This window comes from Macaca nemestrina, chromosome 3, assembly GCF_043159975.1.
Source record: "Macaca nemestrina isolate mMacNem1 chromosome 3, mMacNem.hap1, whole genome shotgun sequence".
Classification (NCBI taxonomy): Eukaryota; Metazoa; Chordata; class Mammalia; order Primates; family Cercopithecidae; genus Macaca; species Macaca nemestrina.
Window position 1 is genome coordinate 75,249,815 of NC_092127.1, and position 27,117 is coordinate 75,276,931.

The following is a 27,117-nucleotide window of genomic DNA, read 5'->3' on the forward strand; positions in this document are numbered from 1 at the left end:
TTGTGATTTTTTTTCTGGAGACTACCCCATTTTCTCTACTAAGTTATGCTGAATTTCAGTTTGTTGTTCACATGGCTTGCAACTAAGACACTGATATGTCCATATGAGTTTGACATTAAATACTTTCATCTATGTGTGGCTAACTGCAGGTGCAAAGACACTCAGTTATTTGCCAGATATTTCCTAACCATGGCTAAAAGAAAGCAATTCTCCTCAAGAATGGAAGAACATTATCACTTTTTTGCTGGGCTGTTTTCTGGAAAAGCCACCTGGTGAACATAAATACGAAAATTTTGATAATGTTTCTTTCTTCAAAGTCAAAGGCACAAAGAAAATGTTAAACTTCTTAAATACGGCAGTCCTGCCCATATGAGAATAACTAAATATTAATGGACCAATTCATATAAAGCAGAGTGAGAGATCATATTTTCAAAATATTTGAAAGGTTTTAGGCCGGGTGCAGTGGCTCACGCCTGTAGTCCCAGCACTTTAGGAGGCTAAGGCTGGTGGATTACGAGGTCAGGAGTTTGAGACCAGCCTGGCCAACATGGTGAAACCCCATCTCTACTAAAAATACAAAAATTAGCCAGGCATGGTGGCGGGCACCTGTAGTCCTAGCTACTCGGGAGGCTGAGGCAAGAGAATCACTTGAACCTGGGAGGTGGAGGTTGCAGTGAGCTGAGACCACACCATTGCACTCCAGCCTAGGCAAGAGAGCAAGACTCCATCTCAAAAACTAAATAAATATTTAAAAATGAAAGGATTTCAAATTATCTTTAAGCAATCTATACCTTACATTGAGGATTCTAACTGATATTACTATGATATTTCTTAAGGATATCTTCCTTAACACATTCTGTCTATAGGGCAAAGTTAGTAGTATCAGGAATAGTTTTGTATTTAAGTTACTCCCCAGTCTGTTCATCTAAGTGCAATTTCTGCTTACAATACAGGAGATAAAAACTAGTACATTTCTTTAAAAATTAATTTTATATTATTCTGTGAACATATTGAAAATAGCAAGAAAAATATAAATATTATTTTGACAGTGTGGGTCCACTTGCTTTATGGAGTGTATGTATCCTTGAAACAGTCTCTGTAAATTAGATAATTTTAAAATGTACCCCTGGAGTTCACTCTTAAATTTTATTCTGTAAGTAATTTTATAAATGAGAGATTCATTAATTACATAAGTGAATATTCATGTCAATAGGTATTTGGTAATCTGTAACTTATATATTAAATCTTAATTTTTGAAGCATGGGTCTTCAAATAAATAATTCCAAAAAAGAGAAAAGAACATGAGATAATAAGAGTCAAAGAAAAGACCATCTAGTAGGAAAGAAACTTATTTTTGGATGAAAACTATTTCCAGAAAACAATCACATAGCGTGTTATTTGTAGCTATGTTTCCAAAGAGACCAGGAAAATTGTAATCAATGTAGAAAAAGCTTTGGTGTCCTGAAGGTTCACCGACAATGGATGAGTAAGGCAATTGCAAGGACAAATAGCAGAGACTAGGAAAGATTATCCAAAGGCAGAAATTTTAAAAGTTACTTGACACGTTTCCTCATCTGCTTGTGTAGTGAAAGGAGACATTTTTTTCTAGATTTCAGGGGTAATTACAGAATTTATTTAGCTCATTCCATCCCTTTTTGTCTAGATCGAAGGTAATCTCCTGAGCAGATGTCCCTGCTAGGCAGAACAGGAGATGAGTGAGTGTATCCATTCATTTGGCATTTAGATTTAATCTTTTTTATTTCAAATTAATTAGTTGCCTTGATACAATTCATCTGAGTATAATAAGCTATTGTTTTTGAAACCTAATCATCTAAATTTTATTTATTTATAAATTTACATAACAAGTTGAAAGCTTCTCTCCTCCCACAATTATTATGTTCCCAGAAATAATCATGTTCAACAGTTTGCTATATATGTTTACATTTTTCTTCATCTTTATCTCTTTATGAACACACACACACACATTCTCATTTATTCATTCAACAATTGATGTGTTGTTATGAGCCATGTATTGTTTCAGGTGATATGGATATACCAGTGAACAAACTTCCTGCCCTCATGGAACCTATACATTTTTAAAAATGTATACATTATTGTAAAAATGTAATAATACAATAGATATTCTGCCATAGCCAGATGGTCTTTTACTTAATAATACATCATAAACACTTTTCTACATCAGCACTTATCGTCTCACCATATTCTTTTATTTTTTCATCTACGTATCTTGAAATAGTGTATGCTTACCATCTATACGTTTTCACTGTCCATTCATGTCTCAATCCACTATAATCCAGTTTCTTCCCACACCATTCTACTAGAGAATAGCTTATAAGGTCTACATGCTTATTGCCAAATCCAGTTGATGCTGTGCAATTCTCACTTTCCCTGGCTTCTCTATAGTAAGTGATGCAGTTGACTCTAAAACTCTTCTCCACTGCTCTAGCTCACAGGGTAGCTGATTTACCTCAGACTCTTTTAATGTTGCTCCTTGCTTTTCTTCTAAATGATGGTATCGCCTGGGCTCCAAGTATGGCCTTCTGCATTTTGTCTTTAGATGATGACATGAGTTCCCATGAATTCACTACCACCTAAAAGTTAATGAGTCTCAGATCTCTAATTCATAATTAAATTAACTGCATTTTTATTGTAACATTGCTTTCCACTATTTTCCATTAAGAAATACATATCATCTTAACTTTAATGCAGGTGAAAAACATTATGGTACCTAATTTGGGTAGCATATCACTATTTTCTTTTAAATAAATTTTATTGTGTATATTTAATGTATACAGTATGATATAATGGGCTATCCATAACTACTAAATTAGTTACTATGGCGAAGCAAATTAACACATTCATCATCTCACATAGTTACCCTTTTGTGCATGTGTGTGGCAGGAGCAGCTAAAATGTATTCATCAATTATTTATTTTACTTTATCCTATACATCTCCAAATGGATATCTGACAGGTACCTCTAGCTAAATGCAGGGCAGGAATCATTGTCTTCCTATTTATTCCTGTCCCTTTTTTCTGGATTTCTTAACTCAATGCAAAGATTTCCTTTTACCCGGCCACCCAGACCAGACAGTTTGGACTCATCTTTAATATTTCCTTCTCCCACACTTCCCATATATGGTCTGTAACCCTATCAAATGTCTCTCTTTATAATATCTAATCTTCCCTTTACTGCATCCTCACTGTAATGAATCTCAGTCTTGGATGTCACCCTTTATCTCTTAGATCAGGGCATATCTTCCTGTCTAGGTCTTGTTCCACTCCAATCCATTCTTCACACTACAACCAGAGTTGATTTTTCCAAAGCAAAGCTTCAATTGTGTCATTCTCATTTCAAAAGTATTCTGTGACTTCCTGTGACCTTCACATTAAGTAAGAAAACCTTAGTACAGCTCTATCCTCTAATGCAGCACCCTGTCATTGAACACCTACTTACCTCTATAGACTAGTCTCCCATCAAGATGTCTGAATCTCTACCCTTATATTCTAATATTATAAATTGTTGATCTACAGAGACCCAAATTCTCTCTCACTTTTTGCATTCAAACATTCTACACTTACTGAAACACTTTCTTTGTCTTCCCTTCAACTCTTCACCTGGATGGCTCCTCCTGCAAAAATCATATCAGATTTACCTTCCCTTGTGAATGCTCTTTTGTCCAAGTTGTTTCAGCTGCTCGCACTACCTGCTTTCATTCCACACTCACCCAAATACTCCTGAATGCACTAAAACTCAAATGAAACATGGCCTCTTCTGAGAGGTTTCCTGACTCTACTATGAGCACCCATAAAATGCTGTGGTTCTCTACTGTAACACTTAGTCCTATCATAATAATGCCCTAATGGTTTGTCTGTTCCAATTACACTGAGTTCCTTGAGAGCAGAGACCATCCTATTCACCTGTTATAATCCCCAAAGCTAGCACAGTATAGAAGGAGTGTTAAACAAGCAATTAATTCACTCATTCATGAGATTAAACAACTAGGCATAGATTTGTTGCCACAGCCTGCCCCTCTTTCACCCCTTTCCAGATGATATAATTAACTGAAAGATAAAATTAAGGCCCATAAATAGAATGTATTTATAGACAAGAGAGTCTTTTGGAAGGCAGTCATAAGCAAACACCTTTCAGAATACGGAAAATTAGTTATATTCTTCCTACATAAATATCTGCATGATATTTGATTTGTAAAGTACAGTCTCTTGCACTTATTTCCTTCCCTTCAAAATACGAATTTCTACTCCACTATTGGCCTATTTTTTACTTGCTAACCATTCTGGACTTTAAAGTCTGCATAAAACTATTAGTATTCATATTTTATCCCACTTACAAGAGTACATTAAATATGTAATTAGAACAATAGCATTACCTTAGACAATATTTTCAGTCAAAGGAGAATTCATAGACTATAGTATCCAGCACCCAGTAATACAAATTAATATAAAAAATTATAAACCTTCACATATTCTAATGCCAAGCTGAAATATCTACTTAGCATTTTTCTTTTAAGTTGGCAGTAAAGTTAGAATGATGGCGATTGCTTTTAACAGATTTGGCAACAACTCTAGGTTTACTATTATTCATATGGAATTTTCTTCACAAGGTAGACAGACTGTAAAAAAATCTACTAAATTTCAAAATTATTTTATTTTTTAGCAAAGGTAATGCAAGCATTTGAAATGTATTATATAAAAATTCTATTTTTAAACTAATTTCATCTTATACAAATAAATGTTAAATATATCATTGATATTTGTGGAATCTTCCCTATGAAATATCTGTAAATTATATTATAAACTTGGTATTGTGAAGCTGTTCTGATGTTAAATGGAGACCCTTTATTGACACATTGAGCAATAGTCTTTGACTCATGGATTCTTATAGTTAGAAAGAAACTTAGAGGTGTAGTACTCTGTTCTCATGCTGCTATAAGGATATACCTGAGGCTGGGTAATTTATAAAGAAAAGATGTTTAATTGACTCACAGTTTCACAACGCTGAGGAGGCCTGAGGAAACTTACAAACATGGCAGAAGGGAAAGCAAACACACCCTTCTTCACATGGCGGTAGGAGACAGAAATGAGAGCCAAGTGAAGGGGGAAGCTCCTTATGAAACCATAGGATCTCCTGAGAAGTTATGCACTATCACGAGAATAGCATGAGGAAAACTGCCCCCATGATTCAATTACCTCTCACCACGTCCCTCTCACGACATGTGGGGATTATGGGAACTACAGTTCAAATGAGATTTGGGTGGGGGCACAGCCAAACCATATCAGAGGTCATCTAGGACTTCATTTCTAATTGAGGAATCTCTTTTACAGAATCCTTGGCAAATGCTTATCTAGCCTGTTTACAATTTTTTTGTTTATTTTCTTTTTTAGAATGTTATTTTTCACATTGAGTTGAAATCAGCTTATTTATAATATTGACCATTAGTCCTAATTCTATACTTTGAAATAAAACAGAGAGGAGTTGAACTATCTACCACTCTCCAGGTTATAAAAACAACTCTAGAAATCATTCCTAATTCTTTTCTTTTCCACTCCTTCTATCCTTCTCTCACTGATTTAGTCCTATCAGTTCTAAATCCAAATATACATTTCATCCATCCACCTCTTTCCATTTTTACTGCCACTAGATGGTAGTCCAAGCCACCATCATCTTTGATCTAGACAAATCTAAACAATCTCTAAACAATCTCTTCTAAACAATTAGAAGAATTGTTTAGAAAAATTCTTCTCTAAACCATCTGTGTTTCAACTCTCATCTTTCTAAAATCTACTTTCTATACCAGTGGTCTCCAAATTGGAGTACATACACCAAAGGGTAATGCAAGATGATTCATTAGGATGCAAAAAGAAATATAAGAAATTCTACTTACATTTATTTTTATCTCATCCCTTTTAATTTCTATCCTGTGTAAGTTTTACAATGTTCCTAAATTAATACAATATGCTTGAGTGTAATTTATAAATAAGTAAATGTACATATATTGGGGTACATGCTTAAATATTGAATACTGTTTTTCAGATGTGTTCTAATTAACATAATGGGATTATTACTCATCAGAATTTACACACTGCCTTTATATAATGTAAAGATTAATTACAATTATAGCTCTCATTTTTCTCTTTTGCTTTTTATTAAATTTGTAGTCTGATATATTTAACTTCTCAGATCCATTGATATAGTCTTATACAGCTAACATGTAAAAAATTGATTTTTAAATAAAATATCTTTTATTTATCCCTGTTAGATTTTCTTACAACTTGTTTTAAATTTTGAGACAATCTTATAGAAAAATTGCAAGTACAGCACAAATAGCATTTTTCCTGAATTGAGAGTTAAGAGCCAACATGATGTCCTATCACCTTCAATACTTTAGTATTTCCTACAAACAAGAGTATTCTCCTATGTTAGCCACAAAACCATCAAAATCAGAAAACATTGTTATTCCACTTTAATCCCAAGACCCCATTTAAGTTTTGCCAGTTCTCTAAATATGTTCTTTATTGAAACTATTCCAATTCAAAACCACATATTGCATTTAATTGTCATGTCTCTTTAGTCTCGTTCTTTTAATTCCTTACAGTTTTTATTTTAGGTTCTAGGGGTTCACGTGCAGTTTTATTACATGGGTAAATTGCATGTCACGGAGGTTTGGTGTACGGATTATTTCATCACCCAGGTAGTGAGCATAGTATCCAATGGGTAGTTTTCCAATCCTCACCTGTCTCCTACCCTCCATCGTCAAGTGAGTCCTGGTGTCTTTTGTTCCCTTTTTTGTGTTCATGTGCAATCAAAGTTTAGTACTCACTTACAAGTGACAACATGTGGTATTTAGCTTTATGTTCCTGTGTTAATTCACTTAGGATAATGGCCTCCAGCTACATCCATGTTACTGCAAAGGACATGATTTTGTTCTTCGTTATGGCTGCATAGTATTCTGTCGGTTATAAGTACCATATTTTCTTTATCCAATCTCCTATTTATGGGGATTTAGGTTGATTTCAAGTCTTGCTATTTTGAGTAGTGCTGTGAGGGCTTATTTTCTGAGTTGTTTTTCTTTCTTTTCTTTTTTTCTGTTAAATGAAACACTCCTACCTGCTCCACAGAGTTGTGGAGGCCAGAGAAGAGCATATCAGTAAAAAAAATTCATATTACATTGACTTTCATTAAAGTGTAAGATTATCATTCTTATCTCCAACTAAAGTGCTAACATACAGTTGATTTTTCATTATTTTATTTAAAAAAAGAATAATGGGCAGCCCTTTCAAATGCTAAATCATTCCTAAGCTATTTACCTAATGCTGATCTTTTTTTAAAAAGACAATGAAGCTAACTTGGCAGGACTATTCTTTTTTGACTTGTCTCATTTGTTATTTTTGAAGTGCTCACAAATCATGTACTTTAAAAAAAATCATTCTCAAATTTTTCTGGGATCAATGTAAGTCTCACTATCCAGTTTACAAATCCTTCCTTTCTTTAATTGGAAAGTTAGAACAGATTTGCTTCTCAAGACTCCTGGCATCTTTCCTCTGCTCCTTGATTTTTCAAAAAGTACTGATATTAACTCTTAACAAGAACAGAGAGAACATCGGACTTTGCCACTGCTGATCAAGAATCAGTTTCACAACTGGGTGGGGCAGGTTGAGGGTGTTGGGGAGAAAACCACAACTTCTCTACATCTCTATTTTCCCATCTATAAAATGAACTTAAGTAATCTGACTTCTCACTGTTGTAATGAAACTGAAATGCAATAATGCATATGAATAAACATCTATAAATTTAAAAAGCATTATGCAAATGTTAGTGACACCCAATTCAGCACTCTGGGATAATTGTTAAAGCTATCACTGATGAAATGTACCCTCCTTACTAGACTCTGCTCCCTTCCAATGCTTGCAGCAACCCAATATGTATTATTATCCCTATTTTACAGATGAGGAAACTGAGGATCAGAGGGATTAAGTACTTCCCAAAACCACAAAGATAATAAGCAATGGAGCAAATTCAAACCCAGGTCTGTTTGATTCCAAAACCTACACCCTTAACTCACACCCCAAATAACGTGAAACTTCCTCCTATTCCACCATAGAGGCTGCAACTCATTGAAACAGGAGCTGCCCTGAAAACCTCTTCCCTGTTATAAGCTGCTGTCAAACTTTTATGTTGCTGATTCCACATTTTCCAATTTAAAAACCATTCTACTTTCTACAGAAGACAGAAAACTCATAGTTGATTAATAGCTCTGAACTCCTATTTATCTGCGAAGGCTACACCATTTTCTGAAAGCAGCAAACCTCTTCTTGCCTTCTCTTTTATTTTCTGCAAACGTTTCCTGTATTTTACGTTTTTCATAAGCCTCTTTTCCTGTTGCCTTTGTCAATAGGTGAGACAATGACCAATTTAATTAGAAATGCTTAATTGGTTTACCATTTGATGAATTGAATAGCCATCCCAGTCAAATCCATTTTCTGCATAACATAATTATTTTGTTAATAACTCATCCCCATAAATGATTCCCAAAAATTTTACCCATATAGATGTCTTCCTTTGTAATTTTCTCCAAGTTTCCATTAATGGGTATTTACTAATTTATCATGTACTTGTGTGAAAAATTAGTCTTTTCTAATTTTAGAAAACATCCACTTGTGTCTAAAATTAGTTTTTTCACAAGTGAATGTTTTGGATCCTGGACTGGACTAAAAATTTTCAAGAACAGGCCAGGTGCAGTGGCAGTACTTTGGGAGGCCGGGGCAGGTGGATCACCTGAGGTCAGAAGTTTGAAACCAGCCTGGCCAACATAGTGAAACAGTGTCTCTACTAAAACTACAAAAATTAGCCAGGTGTGGTGGTGTACACCTGTAATCCCAGCTACTAGAGTAGCTGAGGCAGGAGAATCGTTTGAACCTGGGAAGTGGAGGTTGCAGTGAGCCAAGACCATGCCACTGCACTCCAGCCTGGGTGATAGAGCGAGACTCTGTCTGGAGGAAAAAAAAAAAAAAAAAAAAAAAAAGATCAAGAACAGTAACAATGCCTTCTAAACTTGGTACTTATGATGTTTATGAAATGACTATTTCTTTGGGAGTTTCTTACATTTTAAATTACCATGACCATGACTATTGCAAAACTGACAGCTAAATGATCAGCAGAGTAAATAGGGTCCACGTGAATGCTGCTTTGCAATAGTGATCAGATATCACTCCGGCACCCACAGAAACATCAGTGTGTGTTGCAATTAACACTTCAAAAAGCTCATAGTTTCATCATGCTATTATTAAAACATTAAAAATAAATCGAACTATTCATCCAAGGCATGTATAACATGTTGGCCTTTCAGGTGAAATACCTGTGAAAAAGGTCACTTTTGACCTCAATTTTTTTTTTAATTTGATTCCAAGAATATCTACATATTTACCCTGACAATTTTCTACAACCTTAATTTTATTTTCATTTTTATATATTCTATTTTAAAAGTGTTCTTGTACTTATAACTATAGAATCAATCAGTTTCAAAATGTCAGAAACGAACTGGTATGTCTTGGCCCAAGTGAAAATTCATACACTTGTGTAATAATAACCCCTTCTTGGAAAACCCCCTTTGCAAAATACCACTGGAAAGAGAAAAATGCAAGAAATTAACATTCACTTAATTTTTAACATATTAGAAAGTGTTACGCTTTCTTAGACTATAAGTGATTATAATTTTTTAAAAAGAGACACTGTGGGAAACATACATAAGGACTTATTACCTGTTATTTTTTGAAAAATATAATTTGTAGCACTAGCTAAAACATTTATTCTAAAATGATTTTTAAACAATAATGTATTGTGTAGTCAAAAACCTCTTTCTCATTTCACAGATCTAACAAATTAGCTATTAAGAATGAACTATTGTTTGACAATCAAACAGAAGATTTTTCTACAATTTTTCCATGTATTTTTAGTAATTCATAGTTAGCTTGAAATAAATGATTTCAGGAAACTATTTAGGAGCTAATGATTTAGAAGGCTCCTAGGTTAAAAGCAATAATAATAATAATACTCTGATTCTATATATCTTTTCTCCTATCTTGTCAGTTTTCAGTCATATAATTAAGAGATTAAAGTTTATTCAAATTAATTCCATTATAAGAACTTTAAAAGACTTTGAGGCTGGGCACCGTGGCTTTGCGCCTGTAATCCCAGCACTTTGGGAGGCCAAGGCAGGTAGATCACCTGAGGTCAGGAGTTTGAGACCAGACTGGCCAACATGGTAAAACCCCGTCTCTACTAAACACACAAAAAAGTTACCTGGGTGTGGCGGTGCATGCCTGTAATCCCAGCTACTGGGGAGACTGAGGCAGGAGAATTGCTTGAACCTGGGAGGTGAAGGTTGCAGTGAGCCGAGATCACGCCACTGCACTCCACCCTAGGTGAAAACCAAGATTCCGTCTCAAAAAGACTGAGATAAGTGGCAAAAACTTAGTTTCAAAAGTACTGGTTTAGATTGAAATGTATTTCAAATGTTAAATAGGAAGTTAATTAGAGTAAGAATTGTGACTAAAGAGTAGAAACGCTGAATTGGTCATTTATCATTGGGGTCAATTATAATTTCACAATGATCCCCATAGAAACATTATTTAATTTAGGGATCACTGTTTTATGTACAATATCTCTTTTATCCTGCCCTGATAAAATTTTTCTCTTTTCTTAAGGTATCAGATACACACCGGACTTCAACATTCTATCATAAGACCTACTCAACCCAACTGTTTACCTCTGGACAATGCCACCCTACCTCAGAAACTGAAGGAGGTTGGATATTCAACGCATATGGTCGGAAAATGGCACTTGGGTTTTTACAGAAAAGAATGCATGCCCACCAAAAGAGGATTTGATACCTTTTTTGGTTCCCTTTTGGGAAGTGGGGATTACTATACACACTACAAATGTGACAGTCCTGGGATGTGTGGCTATGACTTGTATGAAAACGACAATGCTGCCTGGGACTATGACAATGGCATATACTCCACACAGATGTACACTCAGAGAGTACAGCAAATCTTAGCTTCCCATAACCCCACAAAGCCTATATTTTTATATATTGCCTATCAAGCTGTTCATTCACCACTGCAAGCTCCTGGCAGGTATTTTGAACACTACCGATCCATTATCAACATAAACAGGAGGAGATATGCTGCCATGCTTTCCTGCTTAGATGAAGCAATCAACAACGTGACATTGGCTCTAAAGACTTATGGTTTCTATAACAACAGCATCATCATTTACTCTTCAGATAATGGTGGCCAGCCTACAGCAGGAGGGAGTAACTGGCCTCTCAGAGGTAGCAAAGGAACATATTGGGAAGGAGGGATCCGGGCTGTAGGCTTTGTGCATAGCCCACTTCTGAAAAACAAGGGAACAGTGTGTAAGGAACTTGTGCACATCACTGACTGGTACCCTACTCTGATTTCACTGGCTGAAGGACAGATTGATGAGGATATTCAACTAGATGGCTATGATATCTGGGAGACCATAAGTGAGGGTCTTCGCTCACCCCGAGTAGATATTTTGCATAACATTGACCCCATATACACCAAGGCAAAAAATGGCTCCTGGGCAGCAGGCTATGGGATCTGGAACACTGCAATCCAGTCAGCCATCAGAGTGCAGCACTGGAAATTGCTCACAGGAAATCCTGGCTACAGCGACTGGGTGCCCCCTCAGTCTTTCAGCAACCTGGGACCGAACCGGTGGCACAATGAACGGATTACCTTGTCAACTGGCAAAAGTGTATGGCTTTTCAACATCACAGCCGACCCATATGAGAGGGTGGACCTATCTAACAGGTATCCAGGAATCGTGAAGAAGCTCCTACGGAGGCTCTCACAGTTCAACAAAACTGCAGTGCCGGTCAGGTATCCCCCCAAAGACCCCAGAAGTAACCCTCGGCTCAATGGAGGGGTCTGGGGGCCATGGTATAAAGAGGAAACCAAGAAAAAGAAGCCAAACAAAAATCGGGCTGAGAAAAAGCAAAAGAAAAGCAAAATAAAGAAGAAGAAACAACAGAAAACAGTCTCAGGTTCAACTTGCCATTCAGGTGTTACTTGTGGATAAGCGCAAATATTTCCTGTTTGGTTAAACTTTAATCAGTTCTTATCTTTCATCTGTTTCCTAGGTAAACCAGCAAATTTGGCTCGATAATATCGCTGCCCTAAGCGTCAGGCTTGTTTTCATGCTGTGCCACTCCAGAGACTTCTGTCACCTGGCCGCCACACCGAAAACTGTTCTGCTCAGTGCCAAAGGTGCTACTCTTGCAAACCACGCTTAGAGTGGAGATGTTTGTTTCTCTTGCTCCTTTAGAAAACGTGGTGAGTCCTGAGTTCGACTGCTGTGCTTCAGTCAACTGACCAAACACTGCTTTAAATTATAGGAGGAGTACAATAACCTACCATCCACAAGCATGCTAATTTGATGGAAGTTACAGGGTAGCATGATTAAAACTACCTTTGATAAATTATAGTCAAAGATGTGTCACCTCAAAGGCCTTGAAGAATATATTTTCTTTGTGAATTTTTGTATCTCTGTCGTATGACACTTGGGTTTCTAAATTAATTCTATTTCATATATATATATGTTTCTTTTCCTGTGAAAAGCTGTTTTTCTCACATGTGAACAGCTTGCACCTCATTTTATCATGCATGAGGGAATGGCAAATAAGAATGTTTGAGCACACTGCCCACAATGAATGTAACTATTTTCTAAACACTTTAATAGAAGAACATTTCAGTATAAAAAAACCTAATTTATTTTTACAGAAAAATACTATTTTGTTGTCATAAAAAGTTATGCAAATGACTTTAATTATTTTATTTTTATTTCCTGCATACCATTAGAAGAGTTTTATTTCATTTCTTCAAATTACCAAGCACTGTAATACTATGAATTACTGTAATACTGTGCGAATTCATAGACTATAAAAACATCATTCAGAAAACATTATAATCATCATTGTTCAACCATGATTTTGAATGTAATAAGATGAATATATTCCTTACAAATTACTTGGAAATTCAATGTTTGTGCAGAGTTGAGACAACTTTATTGTTTCTATCATAAACTATTTATGTATCTTAATTATTAAAATGATTTATTTTATGGCACTAGAAAATTTACTGTGGCTTTTCTGATCTAACTTCTAGATAAAATTGTATCACTCATCCTAAAAAATAAAGATCTTTACTAATAGGCAGTTGAAGGAATGGTTTGCTAACAACCACAGTAATATGATTTTACAGATAGATGCTTCCACTTGGCTATGACATGGAGAAAGATGTTCCCATATTAATAATATTATTAATTATTATAAAATATAAAAACCTAACATTTATATTAGGTTGGTGCAAAAGTAGTTGCAGTTTTTGCCATTAAGAGTAATAACCTTACTCTTATACAAAGTGGACACTGTGGGGAGATACAGAGAAATGGAATATATGGATCCTGCCTGGAGTAAGTTATCTTGTTTGGAAACCACACATGCAAACGTCATGAGGATAATTAAAGGAGTATTATCAGTAACGAAGTTTATCATGGGTCACCAATGAGCATAGATTGGTGTGGTTCCTGTAGACCCTGGGGTGTTCTTTGAAGTGCCCTCTCCTAATACAGAGGCCTCGAAGCCTCGCGGTATACACTTGAAAAGTCACAGATAGCTAGAATTGTGATCTTTGAAGTTATAACTGTGATAAGGAAATGTGTGTGGTGGTATGACAGCATACCATTAAACACATTTATATCACAGCTCAAAGGACTGATATAATACATTTATATCACAGCTCACAATTTCTGAAAATGTATTAAAGAATCTGTAATCTAGCACTGAAATTACTAAATTGGATAAGATGATTTAAAGGATTTTAATTTTAATGTTTTATTTCTAGAATATATGGCTCCAGTTTATTTTATAGTATAAAGTTGTATTTCCTAAAGTTTGTGTTTTGTCGACGGTATCCTTTAAATGAGTCTTAAAAATAAAGGCATATTGTTCATGTTTTCCTTTCCCAGTGGCACATAAATAACATGTCTTAAAATAGATAGTATCTTATACACTTTTAAAAAATAGACATCTTTACACTAAAAAAGAATTCTGAGAAAAGTAAGTTTGGGAGATGTTGGGTTAAAGAAAGTCAAAGGAGTCACTTTAATGCAGATGTTTGTTAGAATTTTTAAAATCTTAGCTTGCATTGTAACCCTGACAGAAGGAAAATGTTATACAGTATTTCATAATTTCACCATAAAACTGTTCTCTGTGGCACAATGCACAGGACTAGCATTCTGAGGAACTATACTGTTATTGGAAACACAGTGTAAAAATAGAATCTTCTAGAAGTTCCTAGAAAGACAAAAAAAGAAGCAAAGAGGCAAATTAGGATTATGAAATACCAGTAGGTATCACCTATTGTGGTGTAATTCTAAGTTCTCTATAAATGATTATAATCTTCTCAGTGAAAATAATTTAGCCCACAGTGTTCTACTGGAAATGGCTTCATGGATGTTGATTGCTGTTTTAAAGAGTACCTGCCACCTGCCCAGGGCTCTAGGCAGGATGTGGTTTACGAGAAGTCTCAGTGTCTTGCCCTCAAGAAATTAAAATCCTTTCTAATAGTCATATATAAGTCATGAACAAAAATGTTTCTAAATATGCTGTTGGCAAATCACTAGGAATTTCAAGATGGACAGGAAGGAAAACACTGTGTCCTTGAGTTTTGTGCCCTAATCACTGATGCCATGTTAATATGGGGAATTCATTCTCAGGTGTTAGTTTCCTAAACGGTGATCTTCAAGATGCGTTTCTAGGCTGCCTGTGGTTCTTTCAAATGTAAACTGCACCTCTTTCAAACCTCTGATCTTTCTTAGGGCTTCAAAAGAAACTTCATTAGCTTTGTCAGAAAATAATTGTTGAATATGGCTGTGTTTCTGGGTTGAGAACGGATATAAAAACATTTTCTTCCAATGAGAACATCAACAACGAAAATATTTGTAGTACCTTTCAGCCAGTGAAAACATCTACCCCAGGTCTGTCAACTGTCAGGTCTAACTAGAGAACTTGTTTCATCTGTTTTTACATACGCTTTCTTCATTTTTCTAAAAATTGAATGGATATTTTTGTTTTCTTGACCAGGCCCCTTTTAAAATTTTTAAGCACAGAGGATCACTGTCATTGATAGTTGAATAATTATACTTTTTTGTACTTTCAACATTCCTCTGTGAGAATATACCATATTAGCGTGCATGTCTCCACATTATTTCTTTATATTACTGAACAGTATTTTATTATATAGATATGCTATTTTTTATCCTTTCACATGTTAATGGACACTTGGGTTGTTTCCAGCTTAAGGCTAATATAACTAAAAATGCTATGTATTTTCATGTGCAGGTGTTTCTTGATTTTCTAAGGCACATGAATTTCGCGTCAGGATTAGCTTCCTAAGCATTTTATTCATACCATTTTTGAACATACAAATTGTGAATTTGTCAGTAGCAGAATGTGTGATGTTGGCAGGAAAAAGTTTCCTTGCCAAAAGCAGCACAATTCCTCTATGGTAAACTGATAGCTACTTTATTTCCTCATGCAATGACTTCATAGAATCCATTCACTCATTCAATAAATGCATGCTGAATGTTACTCTCTCAGGCAATGTTGTAGGATCTTGGGATATATAAGTGTATGAAATGAATAAAAATTCTTACCCTTGGGCAGGTTATCTTCCAGCTGAGTGAAGCAGACAATAAATAATAAACACAACTAATTATAACATTATATACTATATAAAGTAGTGTGAAAAAAGAGTAGATCAGGATAACGGGAGGATTCACTCTACACCAAGTTTATCCATCCATTCATTCAGCATTTGTCAAGTGCCTCGTGTAATGGTGTGCATGGGATGTGATGGCAAGTGACATCAGGCAGAGTCCTTGCCTTCGGGTGTGCCCCTGCCTTTTTAGTGTACATTCTCCTAGAAGATGCAGCCATGAACCCAATAACCAAACACCTCATCCCTGCCATCCTCCCACCATGGCTATCCCACTTTCCAGCTTGATCTTCCTCGTTAGCATTTAATATGCTTCAGATTTTACTCACAAGTTTTCCTTATTGTCTGTTTCATTTCCCCTAGAATATAAGCTTCTTAAGAAAAGTGATTTCTATAAGTTCTGTTTACATGTGCATGGCCAGTATATAAAATGGTGTCCTACTCATACTTAGCACTCAATGTTTTTGAGTGAATAAATAAGATAATCACATTTATCCATATGTTCAGCCACATTTGCCTAAGTTTCCACTTTCTATTTCTGGTACAGGGATTTCATTGTTGAAAAATAGAACTAATCATCCTTAATACCTTTAGCAGCAATGATATGAAATGCAGAAATTTCTAACACTATAAAAAACTAACTCTAATATTGTATAGTTATAGGAACATGCTGTTACAGCAAAAGCAAAGCAAAAATTATACAAAATTGAGAGCAAATTTTATCTATCATCTTTATTACATAACAGGATAGAACATGATTATTCTAACGCTACTTGGAATATTACAGAATACATTAGCTTAAATGAGTTCCCAGAAAGAAGAGATGAGGGCTTAAATTGTCAATAACTTTTTGTACCAAATCATGAAAGGAAAAAAATATAATTAGCAAATAAACCTCTATGTCTTCATAGAATTATAAAGCCAAATGGAATATACCTCACATCCTTGGGTATTCTATTACAAACCTCTCCAATATGGCAAAGCAGAAATTCTGCTTTTTTAAAGATATATTTTTCTTAAATATTTTACTAGTCATAGCATCTCTATGAATTTGGTTGATTCATTGGTTAAACATGGTATTATTTAAAGCACAGAACCTGAATGTTGCCTTTGGGGATTAGGTAGATTTGAACGTATTTACCTAACTTTCAATTTCATATCTATGATTTGAAATTTCCTTATATTCAAATTTACTGCAATCCTGTAACATTTTTTGCCAGTTGGTTTATGCAATTTCAGGTAAAATCAATCCCAATAATTGAAAAACAAACAACAGAATAGCAAAGGCATATTAGAAATGTCTACCCATCCACTCTTTGTAGAAATTATTCAGCTGATAATTGTAAATAAAGAGCATCTTATTGCACAATCAAACAAAAGTAAAATTTGTCTTTCAGTATAAAAATCCAAAAATAATTTTTAATATAACTTCCATCATATTAATCTTTCTAGAAACAATGCTTTAAGAATTAAAGTCCTTCAACTCCAGGGTTGAACATGGAGGATGAAGAGGGAATACCTTCAGCTGACCTTCTAAATCCTAAACAACTGTGAGAAAAAAAACTTTTTATAACCAAGGTTTTTTAAAAGTCTTGATTTAATTTAGTATCTGAAATCATATTTTTTATGTCATCATCACCAGAATTTCCAGAGGCTTCCTTTGGGCAAACAGCGTTAAGTCCTCAGTCAGCGAGTTATTCTGTCTCTAAGGCAGATCCCACTAAAACTTCTCTATTTTTAGTTATTCCTGATTAAATAATCCCCTCTAGCACCTATGAGGTGGGGAATTACAAGCATAAAAAGTCCTGCAATTATTTCTACTATACAGTCAGACATAATAGCAACAAAACAATACAGTGTTTTATTAAACTTTTTTTTTCTTTTCTTCAAGTTTTGCTCAAGATCCTAACAGTTAACATAGTGTTTCAGAGATTAAGGTAAACAGCTTCTGAGGAATCGTGCTCTCTCCCAGCTGGGAGCCATGGCGGCTGCAGTGGCAGTGAAGACTAGGTGAGGTGGGTGGAGAGGTTTTTCCCCTTACCTTTTTATTTGGCCCCTTGCCTCTGCACTTCTCAGCATCCCGGCTGTGCTAGGGCTATTTCTTTCTGAACTCACATGCAACCATAACTCCACATTTTCCTTTCTTGGCACCCTTCTCCATACCCAAGTCCCACATCCGTTTCTGCCACAGAACTAGGCACATTATAGCTATGTCCAACACAACAGAGGTATCAACAAGTGAATTCCTCCCTTCCAAAGTTCTCCCAGCATAAAGGGATGAATGTGTAGAGCTATCTCAGCCTTCTGGTGACGAGAAGACCTGAGCCCCACCCCTAAATCTTCAAGGAGCTGAGATCAGAGTGGGAGTGAGCAATCAGGAAGCCAACAAATTGTTCCCACCTGAGTAAGTGAGCGACCTCTCCCTTCAGGTGCAAGCAGTTTAGCAGCTGCAATGTCCAAAGCCGTTTCAGCTTTGGGAACTAATTAATGCTTTCTCTTTCGGCCCAGAAGAGAGAGCAGTGAATAAGGTAACTTCTAACTTCTATTTGGAACCTATCCAAAGCCTACCTTGGGTATTTCTTCTCTTCTTACATAGAGGAGTGAACAACATAGATTTCTAACATTCTCTACCCACCCACCAAAAGCCCAACGTTGGGAATTCCTGGACCCTTTCTTCTCTTGCTAGGAGAAGGCAAAAACTAAAAGCCTTCTCTAAAACCTAAAACCATTTGGGCTGCTTGTTCCAACCTACCCCCAGCCTTCAACCAACAGTTGTCTTCCAATCCTTTCAATCTGTCTGCTATTGGCTCTTGCTGTCTTCTTTCAAATCCTGTTAGTTAGCCTGGGGGCCATCCTCTATCTCTTTCAGAAAACCACGTTTCAAACAGGATCCCATTCTTGTCAGTAAACTTGGTAAGTTTTTATGATCTGTATTTATTCCTTGTTATCCTGAATGCAACCATGAAGTTTCTGGAACTCAGTGTCATCATTGTTCATTACAGCGACGGCAGCAGTGTCACATAGGTGATGCAAGGAAAGCCACATGTTTAGCACTACATGTACAGGAGTCGCATCATAGGAGAGGAAGCCTAAAATTATGAATCTGGAAATATATATATATACACACACATATGTGTGTGTGTGTGTGTATACATATAAAAATATAAATAAAATGCCCCACCTCTCCTCCCTTCCTGAGAAACATTTGCTCCCTGGTCTTTTAGAGTCCTTTGGACTGTAAATAAATGTTCTGAAGAAAAGAGAGGGGAAAGTACCCCAAAATGCAAACAGTTGGCTCTGACAGAAATAAGTTTTATTACTCTTTAAGAGCAGATAATTCCCCGTGTAAGACACTTCAACGTCCGAGCTTGTCCTTTGACCCAGGTGCCAGTAACATTTGTCAGAAAGTCCTAACTATGCAGAAACATGAGAATATTCACTTTCTGACATAGATCAGTGGTTGCAGATGGAAGTTGAAGCAGGGACTGACAGAAAACAGGTATGAGGGAAACTTCAGGGTGAAGGAAGTACCTTAAAACTGAATCGTAGGGATGATTGTACATCTGCATGATGTACTAAAAAAAATCACTGAACTGTATAGTTACAATGGGCAACTGTATGACATGTAAATTATTCCTCGAAAAAGCTGCTAAATGCAAGCCAGGAGCTAGAATAATTATTCACAATAAATATAACAACAAAAAGTCTCCAGAATATATAATGAACGCCTACAAATCAATAAGAGAAAATAATGGAAAGAGTCCTCACAAAAGATGACACACAAATGCACAGTCAATATATGAAAATGTGCTAAAAATCATTAGGCATTAGAGAAGTGTAAATTAAAATCATAATGCTATGCCAGTACATTTGTATCAGAAAGGCTAAAATGAAAAAAATAGTACCAGGTGTTGGTAAGTATGTGGAACAACTGAGTGGAAGTGTTGGTGAGAGTGTAAACTAATATAACCACATCAGAAAACGTTTTGGCTGTATCAATGAAAGTTTAACATTTATATCCCTATAACTCAGCAATTTTATTCCTAGGAATATACCCTGGAGAAATGCGTGTATAGATATTCAGCAAAAATCATGTAAAGATATAATTCATAGAAGCACTATTTATAGTATCCTAACACTGAAAAGCACACTTAATTATTCATCAGCAAGAGAATGAGTAAACAAATTGTGATATTCTCATATAATGGAATGTTATTCTATTGAGGGGGACGTGTTGAGGGGTTACTAGAAGGGGCACAAGAAGGACTTCTGGGGTTCTGCTAATATTTTTGTCTCTGTGCTGCTTGTGGTTATATGTTCAGTTTTCTAAAATTCATTATCTATATAACTAGAGTTTATGTACTTCTCTGTGTTTGTTATACTTCTCACCACTACCGGAGTCTACGATATATATATATTTATATGAGATATATATATATATATATCATAGCAATTCCACTCCCAGATATTTGCCCAAATCCAGGAATAAAACTAATACATGCCTAGCAGAGTGTCTTGCACACTGTAATATTCAATTAACATGAAACACAGAACAGAAAGGCCTAATTTACCCACCCTATTTTTTTTTAATCATATTAACCAGCATGCAGAAATTTCTGGGACCTAAATATCCAGCCCTAATACATATTATAGATGACTACCACCAGGGGTCATGCTAGCAGGTTTGTTTCAACAGGTTGAGGCTGAATGTAATTAATTTTATAATTTTTAATAGTTTAAATCCAGTTTTTTTAAATTAAATTATGAAACAGGTGATGTGAATAATCATATTGAATGGTAAGTGCAATAAAATCTACATATGCGTTGAATTCACAATTGAGTCGTGTCCAATATTACAGTCTAACCTCAATTCCTATCAAATAATTTAAGTTAAAAAATAGTGGGTCCCATATTTATGGCTTTCTGATTATAGAGTCTTCTACTGAGGTAACATGATTCCCCTTGAATTCTTCTCTATTGTTCTTATCTTTGTAGTGACTATCCTTGTATTTCTCTGCATTGCTCCACTCCACCCCACCACTATTTCCTCTGCCTATTCATCTCTCCCTCCTTCTCTAGCTCTTTTCTCTTTGTCATCTTTATTTTCCCTTCTCCCTCTTTGTAATTATAATCTCTTTAATATTTTTAAAAACTAACCAAACTCATATGTTGAAATTTAATAAATTAGAGTCTGTGTACCTATCTTTAAAAAAATCTTTGGGCAAACTTTTATACTAGGATGCATATTTCCACATAGCCACTTATATTCCAGCCTAATCTAAGAGTGAAAATGACTGTTGACCAGAAATTAATACTTTTACCGATAGTCAAAAATAGTGATCATATTTCAACAATAGATAACTTTATTTACTATTGCCAGAAAGACTCATAATCATCTTTGTGTGTATATGTTTAATTATAATCACACTTGATTGAATTACAGTTTCCAAGAATTAATTATGGCTGTTAGTGGCTATTAAATGAGAAAATGTGTTTGCAGCTCAAACATTTGTCTTGTTATGTTTCCTAGTGGAAAAAGGCAAATACTGACAGGATGTCAGTTTAAGTGAATTCATGTTACTACCCTGCACAATAAAATAATATACAAGGCTGTGCTTTGTGAATTGTGAGTTACATTAGTGAATATCATTTTCTGATTGCCTGCATTTTTCCTATTTTATATACATGATTATTTTTGTAAGTAAAATTAATATAAAATTTAATTTGAATACTTGTGAATAAAGAGATGTAGCATTGTTTTCTATTAAACTACACTAATCCTCTCAAGCAAAAAGTAGTTTATTAAATCATATTCCATTAATTTTAAGGTGTTGATGCGTTTGTCATATTACCTAATTAACACTGTGTTATGGGAGAATTTTTGTGGCATATAGTTTGAATTACTTTCAATTGTCTTAAGATAACTGAATTTGAAGAAACAATAGCTATTTTGTTATCTAACTTCACTTGTAAATTTCACCTACTCATTCTTACTAAAAACAAATAAAAATTTTAATAAACTTCAGGTTATTAATATACTGTATTTCTCCTTTTCCCTCTAACCACCTTTTGACCATTATTTCTACTATAAATTATTTCATTTTCTTTACAATTCATAAACAAATCTTGCTTTTCATCAAGATTTATTTGTTGTGAACAATTCATTATGAAACAGTGAACATTATGAAAAATATTCTAATTTCCTTATAACTTGTTATTAATGCTAATTTACTCCATAATTTATTTAACCTTTAAAGCATCTTTCTCTTTTGATATTTCTCTTTAAAATCCTTTTGTAAGCAGCTGTTTACTGAGTTGAAGCATTTTATTAGCTTATTTGGATGCTGTACATGCTCATGAAATACTGCCAAATAAATCCTTGAAAATTTACCCGGTAGTTGCTGTCTTTTCTCTTACGCTAAAAAGTATTGTCTATACTATTTGCATGCAAAATATACATTTCTGAAACCTGACTCTAAAGTCTGTCATTTCAATTAACTATTCTCAAATGATCTAACGTGCCTTTATCCTAGAAAATGTACTGTTAGTAGTGTTCCTATTATTATTTATTTTTTCTTTAGAGAACTTTGAAGTATCCTTCAAGATACGATTCTACCATAGCTCTTAGAAATAATAGCAATAGGGTCAAATTTGCCCTATTTTAATCATTCACCTAGCTCTCACCTCACATTCACAGCATGAGTTGTCTTTGAAATTCTCTAGTAGCAGGGATTAAGCCAGTATTACAGAATGAACTCCATCTAATTGTGTGTGAAAAGAGAGAAAATGCCAATTACATAAAAACATCAATGACTTCATTTCATTTATTTTGCTCCCTTTCTCTGGATCAAACAGGCAATCTTGATATATAAGAGAAACCAAAATAGGTAGCTAGAGGCTTCACGTTGCTGGTGTATATCCTCTACAGAGAAAAACAACAACAACAAAACACCAATGTTTTACTAGTCAGACCAGATTTTTCGGGGTTTTTTTAAGATGAGAAAAACGACAACTTTGTAGGAAAGCTGTGATGCTCTTAGACCAGCCATTTGTACAGAGGCTTAGTTTTCTACAAAAAGAGAGAATTGGACTAAATCAAAACAGGGGAGCAAAAGGCAAAATTGATTTTTCACAAATCATAATGTTTAAAAATAGATGTCACTGATCCCCTCAAGCTTGATGCATCCCATCTGAGTACCACCTGAGACTAACCTCATCCTTTGGCTGTAGGTGGTTAACAGAGCAACAAAGAATAAAAAGCCTGAAATCAATCAAATGATGAGTTCAACCTTACTTCTCCTCTCCTCTCAGTACCTCACACTTATTCTCCAGCCTGGAGAGACTCGTAGGCAGGGAAATTGCTGTACCTATGTGTTTATAAAAATATAAAGTGATCAATACGTAAGTGCAAGTAATGATAGAATATTATTGCTAATAATAGGAATATATTATTCTTATTTATAATAGTTAATAAAAGCACAATTGCTAACAGACATATTTAAACATATCATGTTAAACACATTACTGTATAAGAGGCATTCGCTTAAAGTCATTAAAGCTCAAGAGTAGATTAAAATGTTTTTAAAACTGCTATAGGTGACTCTAATCAATTAAAGTTACTGGGAGGTAAATTTCAGCTCAGAATAAGAAAGAACTTTCTAGCAAAAGTGCAGCTTTTAGTGGAATGTTGTGGCCTCTGAAGACAATGTGTTTCCTCATACTGAAAGAAATGTAATAGAAGTAGAATCATTGTAAGCCTGGAATATATCCAGTCTCCACGTGCTAATAAGAGCTAGAGAAGCATCCAGAGCACAGACTGCTGTGAGACCTTGAGTCAAAAGTCGCCTTTCACAAGCATCCAGAAAACAATGAGTTCCCACTGTTTCCAAGTCCAAAGTTCCATTCCAGCAGTGATTCTAACTAATATACAGCAGTTGAGACAATGTAAACATACATCTATGCAATCTATTCATTTTCCCCAACTTCAACTGAAATCAGTGGGAAAAAAAGCAAAAGATTTGTGCCATACTCAGATACTCTTGAGTATAAGGCCCAATTTCTCTCTTCTAAGCACAACTCAACTGTTCTCTCTCATGACTTCATTTTTGTGGATGGCATAAACCTGCCCCAAACCCTTTTCCAATTGTACCTCCAAGGGAGATCGGGCCACCTCTAATTACAGTTTACTTAATTTTCAAATGGTTTTTCCAATTATAATGTCAGCATAAGAAGATACCCCTGTTGCCAGGGCAACCTAAATGTACAATTCACTTCCTCAAAACCTAACTCTACCTGGTCAAATTAACTCTATATTCTCAGATAATCTCACTTTTGTGAGATTTTGTGCTTATAAAATATAAGCATTCTGAAGCTTCCATCATCTTATTTTGCCTATTTTTTACAAGGTGTTGTAAATCTATCCTCTTTTCCTTCAGTTTGCTGACATTTTATTTTTCTTAACTAATTCAAATATAACTCTCACCTTGAAAGTCAGGTATTTTTCTCATCGTTTACATATGTCTGTGTCAAAATTATCATCTCCATTTAAAAAGAGAAATTGACTTCTATAAAGTATCTATAATTGATCAAAACTTTAGTGTATGTCTCAAATAATTTAGATTGTTCAATATATTGCATATTTATATAAACACTGGAAACATACATGAGCATTCTAACCAGTGTGTGTGTGTGTGTGTGTGTGTGTGTGTGTGTGTGAATTTTTTCTTTTTTTTTTTTTGCTTGGAATTTCTTTTTTTTTTTTTAATTATACTTTAAGTTCTAGGATACATGTGCACCATGTGCAGGTTTGTTACATATGTACACATGTGCCATGTTGGTTTGCTGCACCCATCAACTCGTCATTTACATTAGGTATTTCTCCTAATGCTATCCCTCCTCCAGCCCCCAACTCCATGACAGGACCCAGTGTGTGATGTTCCCCGCCCTGTGTCCACGTGTTCTCATTATTCAGTTCCCACCTATGAGTGACAACATATGGTGTTTGGTTTTCTGTCTTTGTAATAGTTTGCTGAGAATGATGGTTTCCAGCTTCATCCATGTCCCTGCAAAGGACATGAACTCATCATTTTTTATAGCTGCATAGTATTCCATGGTGTATATGTGCCACATTTTCTTAACCCAATCTATCATTGATGGACATTTGGGTTGGTTCCAAGTCTTTGCTATTGTGAATAATGCCACAATAAACATAAGTGTGCATGTGTCTTTATGGCAGCATGATTTATAATCCTTTGGGTATATGCCCGGTAATAGGATTGCTGGGTCAAATGGTAATTCTAGGTCTAGATCCTTGAGGAATTGCCACACTGTCTTCCACAATGGTTGAACCAATTTACACTCCCACCAACAGTGTAAAAGTGTTCCTATTTCTCCACATCCTCTCCAGCATCTGTTGTTTCCTGACTTTTTAATGATTGCCATTCTAACTGGCATGAGATGGTATCTCATTGAGGTTTTGATTTGCATTTCTCTGATGACCAGTGATGGTGAGCATTTTTTCATGTGTCTGTTGGCTGCATAGATGTCTTCTTTTTTTTTTTTTTTTTTTTTTTTTTTGAGATGGAGTCTCGCTCTGTCGCCCAGGCTGGAGTGCAGTGGCGTGATCGCAGCTCACTGCAAGCTCCGCCTCCCAAGTTCACACCATTCTCCTGCCTCAGCCTCCCTAGTAGCAGGGACTATAGGCACCCACCACCATGCCTGGCTAACTTTTTGTATTTTTGGTAGAGATGGGGTTTCACAGTATTAATCAGGATGGTCTTGATCTCCTGACCTCGTGATCCACCTGCCTCAGCCTCCCAAAGTGCTGGGATTACAGGTATGAGCCACCGCACCCAGCCAGATGTCTTCTTTTGAGAAGTGTCTGTTCATATCCTTCACCAGCTTTTGATGGGGGTTTTTTTTTTCTTGTAAATTTATTTAAGTTCTTTGTAGATTCTGAATATTAGCCCTTAGTCAGGTGGGTAGATTGCAAAAAATGTTCTCCCATTCTGTAGGTTGCCTCTTCACTCTGATGGTAGTTTCTTTTGCTGTGCAGAAGCTCTTTAGTTTAATTAGATCCCATTTGTCTAATTTGGCTTTTATTGCCATTGCTTTTGGTGTTTTAGTCATGAAGTCTTTCTTTGCCCACGCCTATGTCCTGAATGGTATTGCCTAGGTTTTCTTCTAGATTTTTATGGTTTTAGGTCTTACATTTAAGTCTTTAATCCATCTGTTAATTTTTGTATAAAGTATAAGGAAGGGATCCACTTTCAGCTTTCTACATATAACTGGCCAGTTTTCCCAGCACCATTTATTAAATAGGGAATCCTTTCCCCTTTTCTTGTTTTTGTCAGGTTTGTCAAAGATCAGATAGTTGTAGATGTGTGGTATTATTTCTGAGGGCTCTGTTCTGTTCCATTGGTCTATATCTCTGTTTTGGTACCAGTACCATGCTGTTTTGGTTACTGTAGGCTTGTACTATAGTTTGAAGTCAGGTAGTGTGATGCCTCCAGCTTTGTTCTTTTTGCTTAGGATTGTCTTATCTATGTGGGCTCTCTTTTGGTTCTGTATGAACTTTAAAGTAGTTTTTTCCAATTCTGTGAAGAATGTCATTGGTAGCTTGATGGGGATGGCATTGAATCTAGAAATTACCTTAGGCATTATGGCCATTTTCACAATATTGATTCTTCCTATCCATGAGCATGGAATGTTCTTCCATTTGTTTGTGTCCTCTTTTATTTTGTTGAGCGGTGGTTTGTAGTTCTCCCTGAAGAGGTCTTTCAAATCCCTTGTAAGTTGGATTCCTAGGTATTTTATTCTCTTTGTAGCAATTGTGAATGGGTGTTCACTCATGATTTGGCCGTTTGTCTGTTATTGATGTATAGGAATGCTTGTGATTTCTGCACATTGATTTTGTATCCTGAGACTTTTCTGAAGTTGCTTACCAGCTTAAGGAGATTTGGGGCTGAGACTATGGGGTTTTCTAAATATACAATCATGTCATCTTCAAACAGGGACAATTTGACGTCCTCTTTTCCTAACTGAATACTCTTTATTTCTTTATCTTACCTGATTGCCCAGGCCAAAACTTCCAACTCTATGTTGAATAGGTGTGTTGATAGAGGGCATCCTTGTCTTGTCTTGAAAGGGAAATCCCCTGACCCCTTGCGCTTCCTGGGTGAGGTGATACCCCAGCCTGTTTTGGCTCACCTTCCATGGGCTGCACCCACTGTCCAACCAATCCCAACTAGATGAACCAGGTACCTCAGTTGGA

At 35.5% G+C, this 27,117-nt stretch overlaps 1 protein-coding gene and 1 long non-coding RNA gene across 3 annotated transcripts in view; one reads left to right on the forward strand and one right to left on the reverse strand.

The window, feature by feature from the left end:
* LOC105486220 (arylsulfatase family member J) overlaps positions 1-24,449 on the forward strand; it is an 87,819-nt gene extending 63,370 nt beyond the window's left edge. The window contains exons 3-4 of one of the 2 annotated variants that reach the window (XM_011748935.3): positions 10,746-12,112; positions 12,209-24,449. In XM_011748935.3, coding sequence (XP_011747237.1) covers positions 10,746-12,112; positions 12,209-12,234 — 1,393 coding nt within the window. In that variant the 3' untranslated portion in view covers positions 12,235-24,449. Of the gene's footprint in view, positions 1-10,745 lie in introns of both variants that reach the window. The other variant, XM_011748934.3, reaches the window with a different exon arrangement.
* LOC105486218 (uncharacterized) overlaps positions 1-27,117 on the reverse strand; it is a 93,781-nt gene that overhangs the window by 34,474 nt on the left and 32,190 nt on the right. The gene's annotated exons all lie outside the window — the stretch shown is intronic.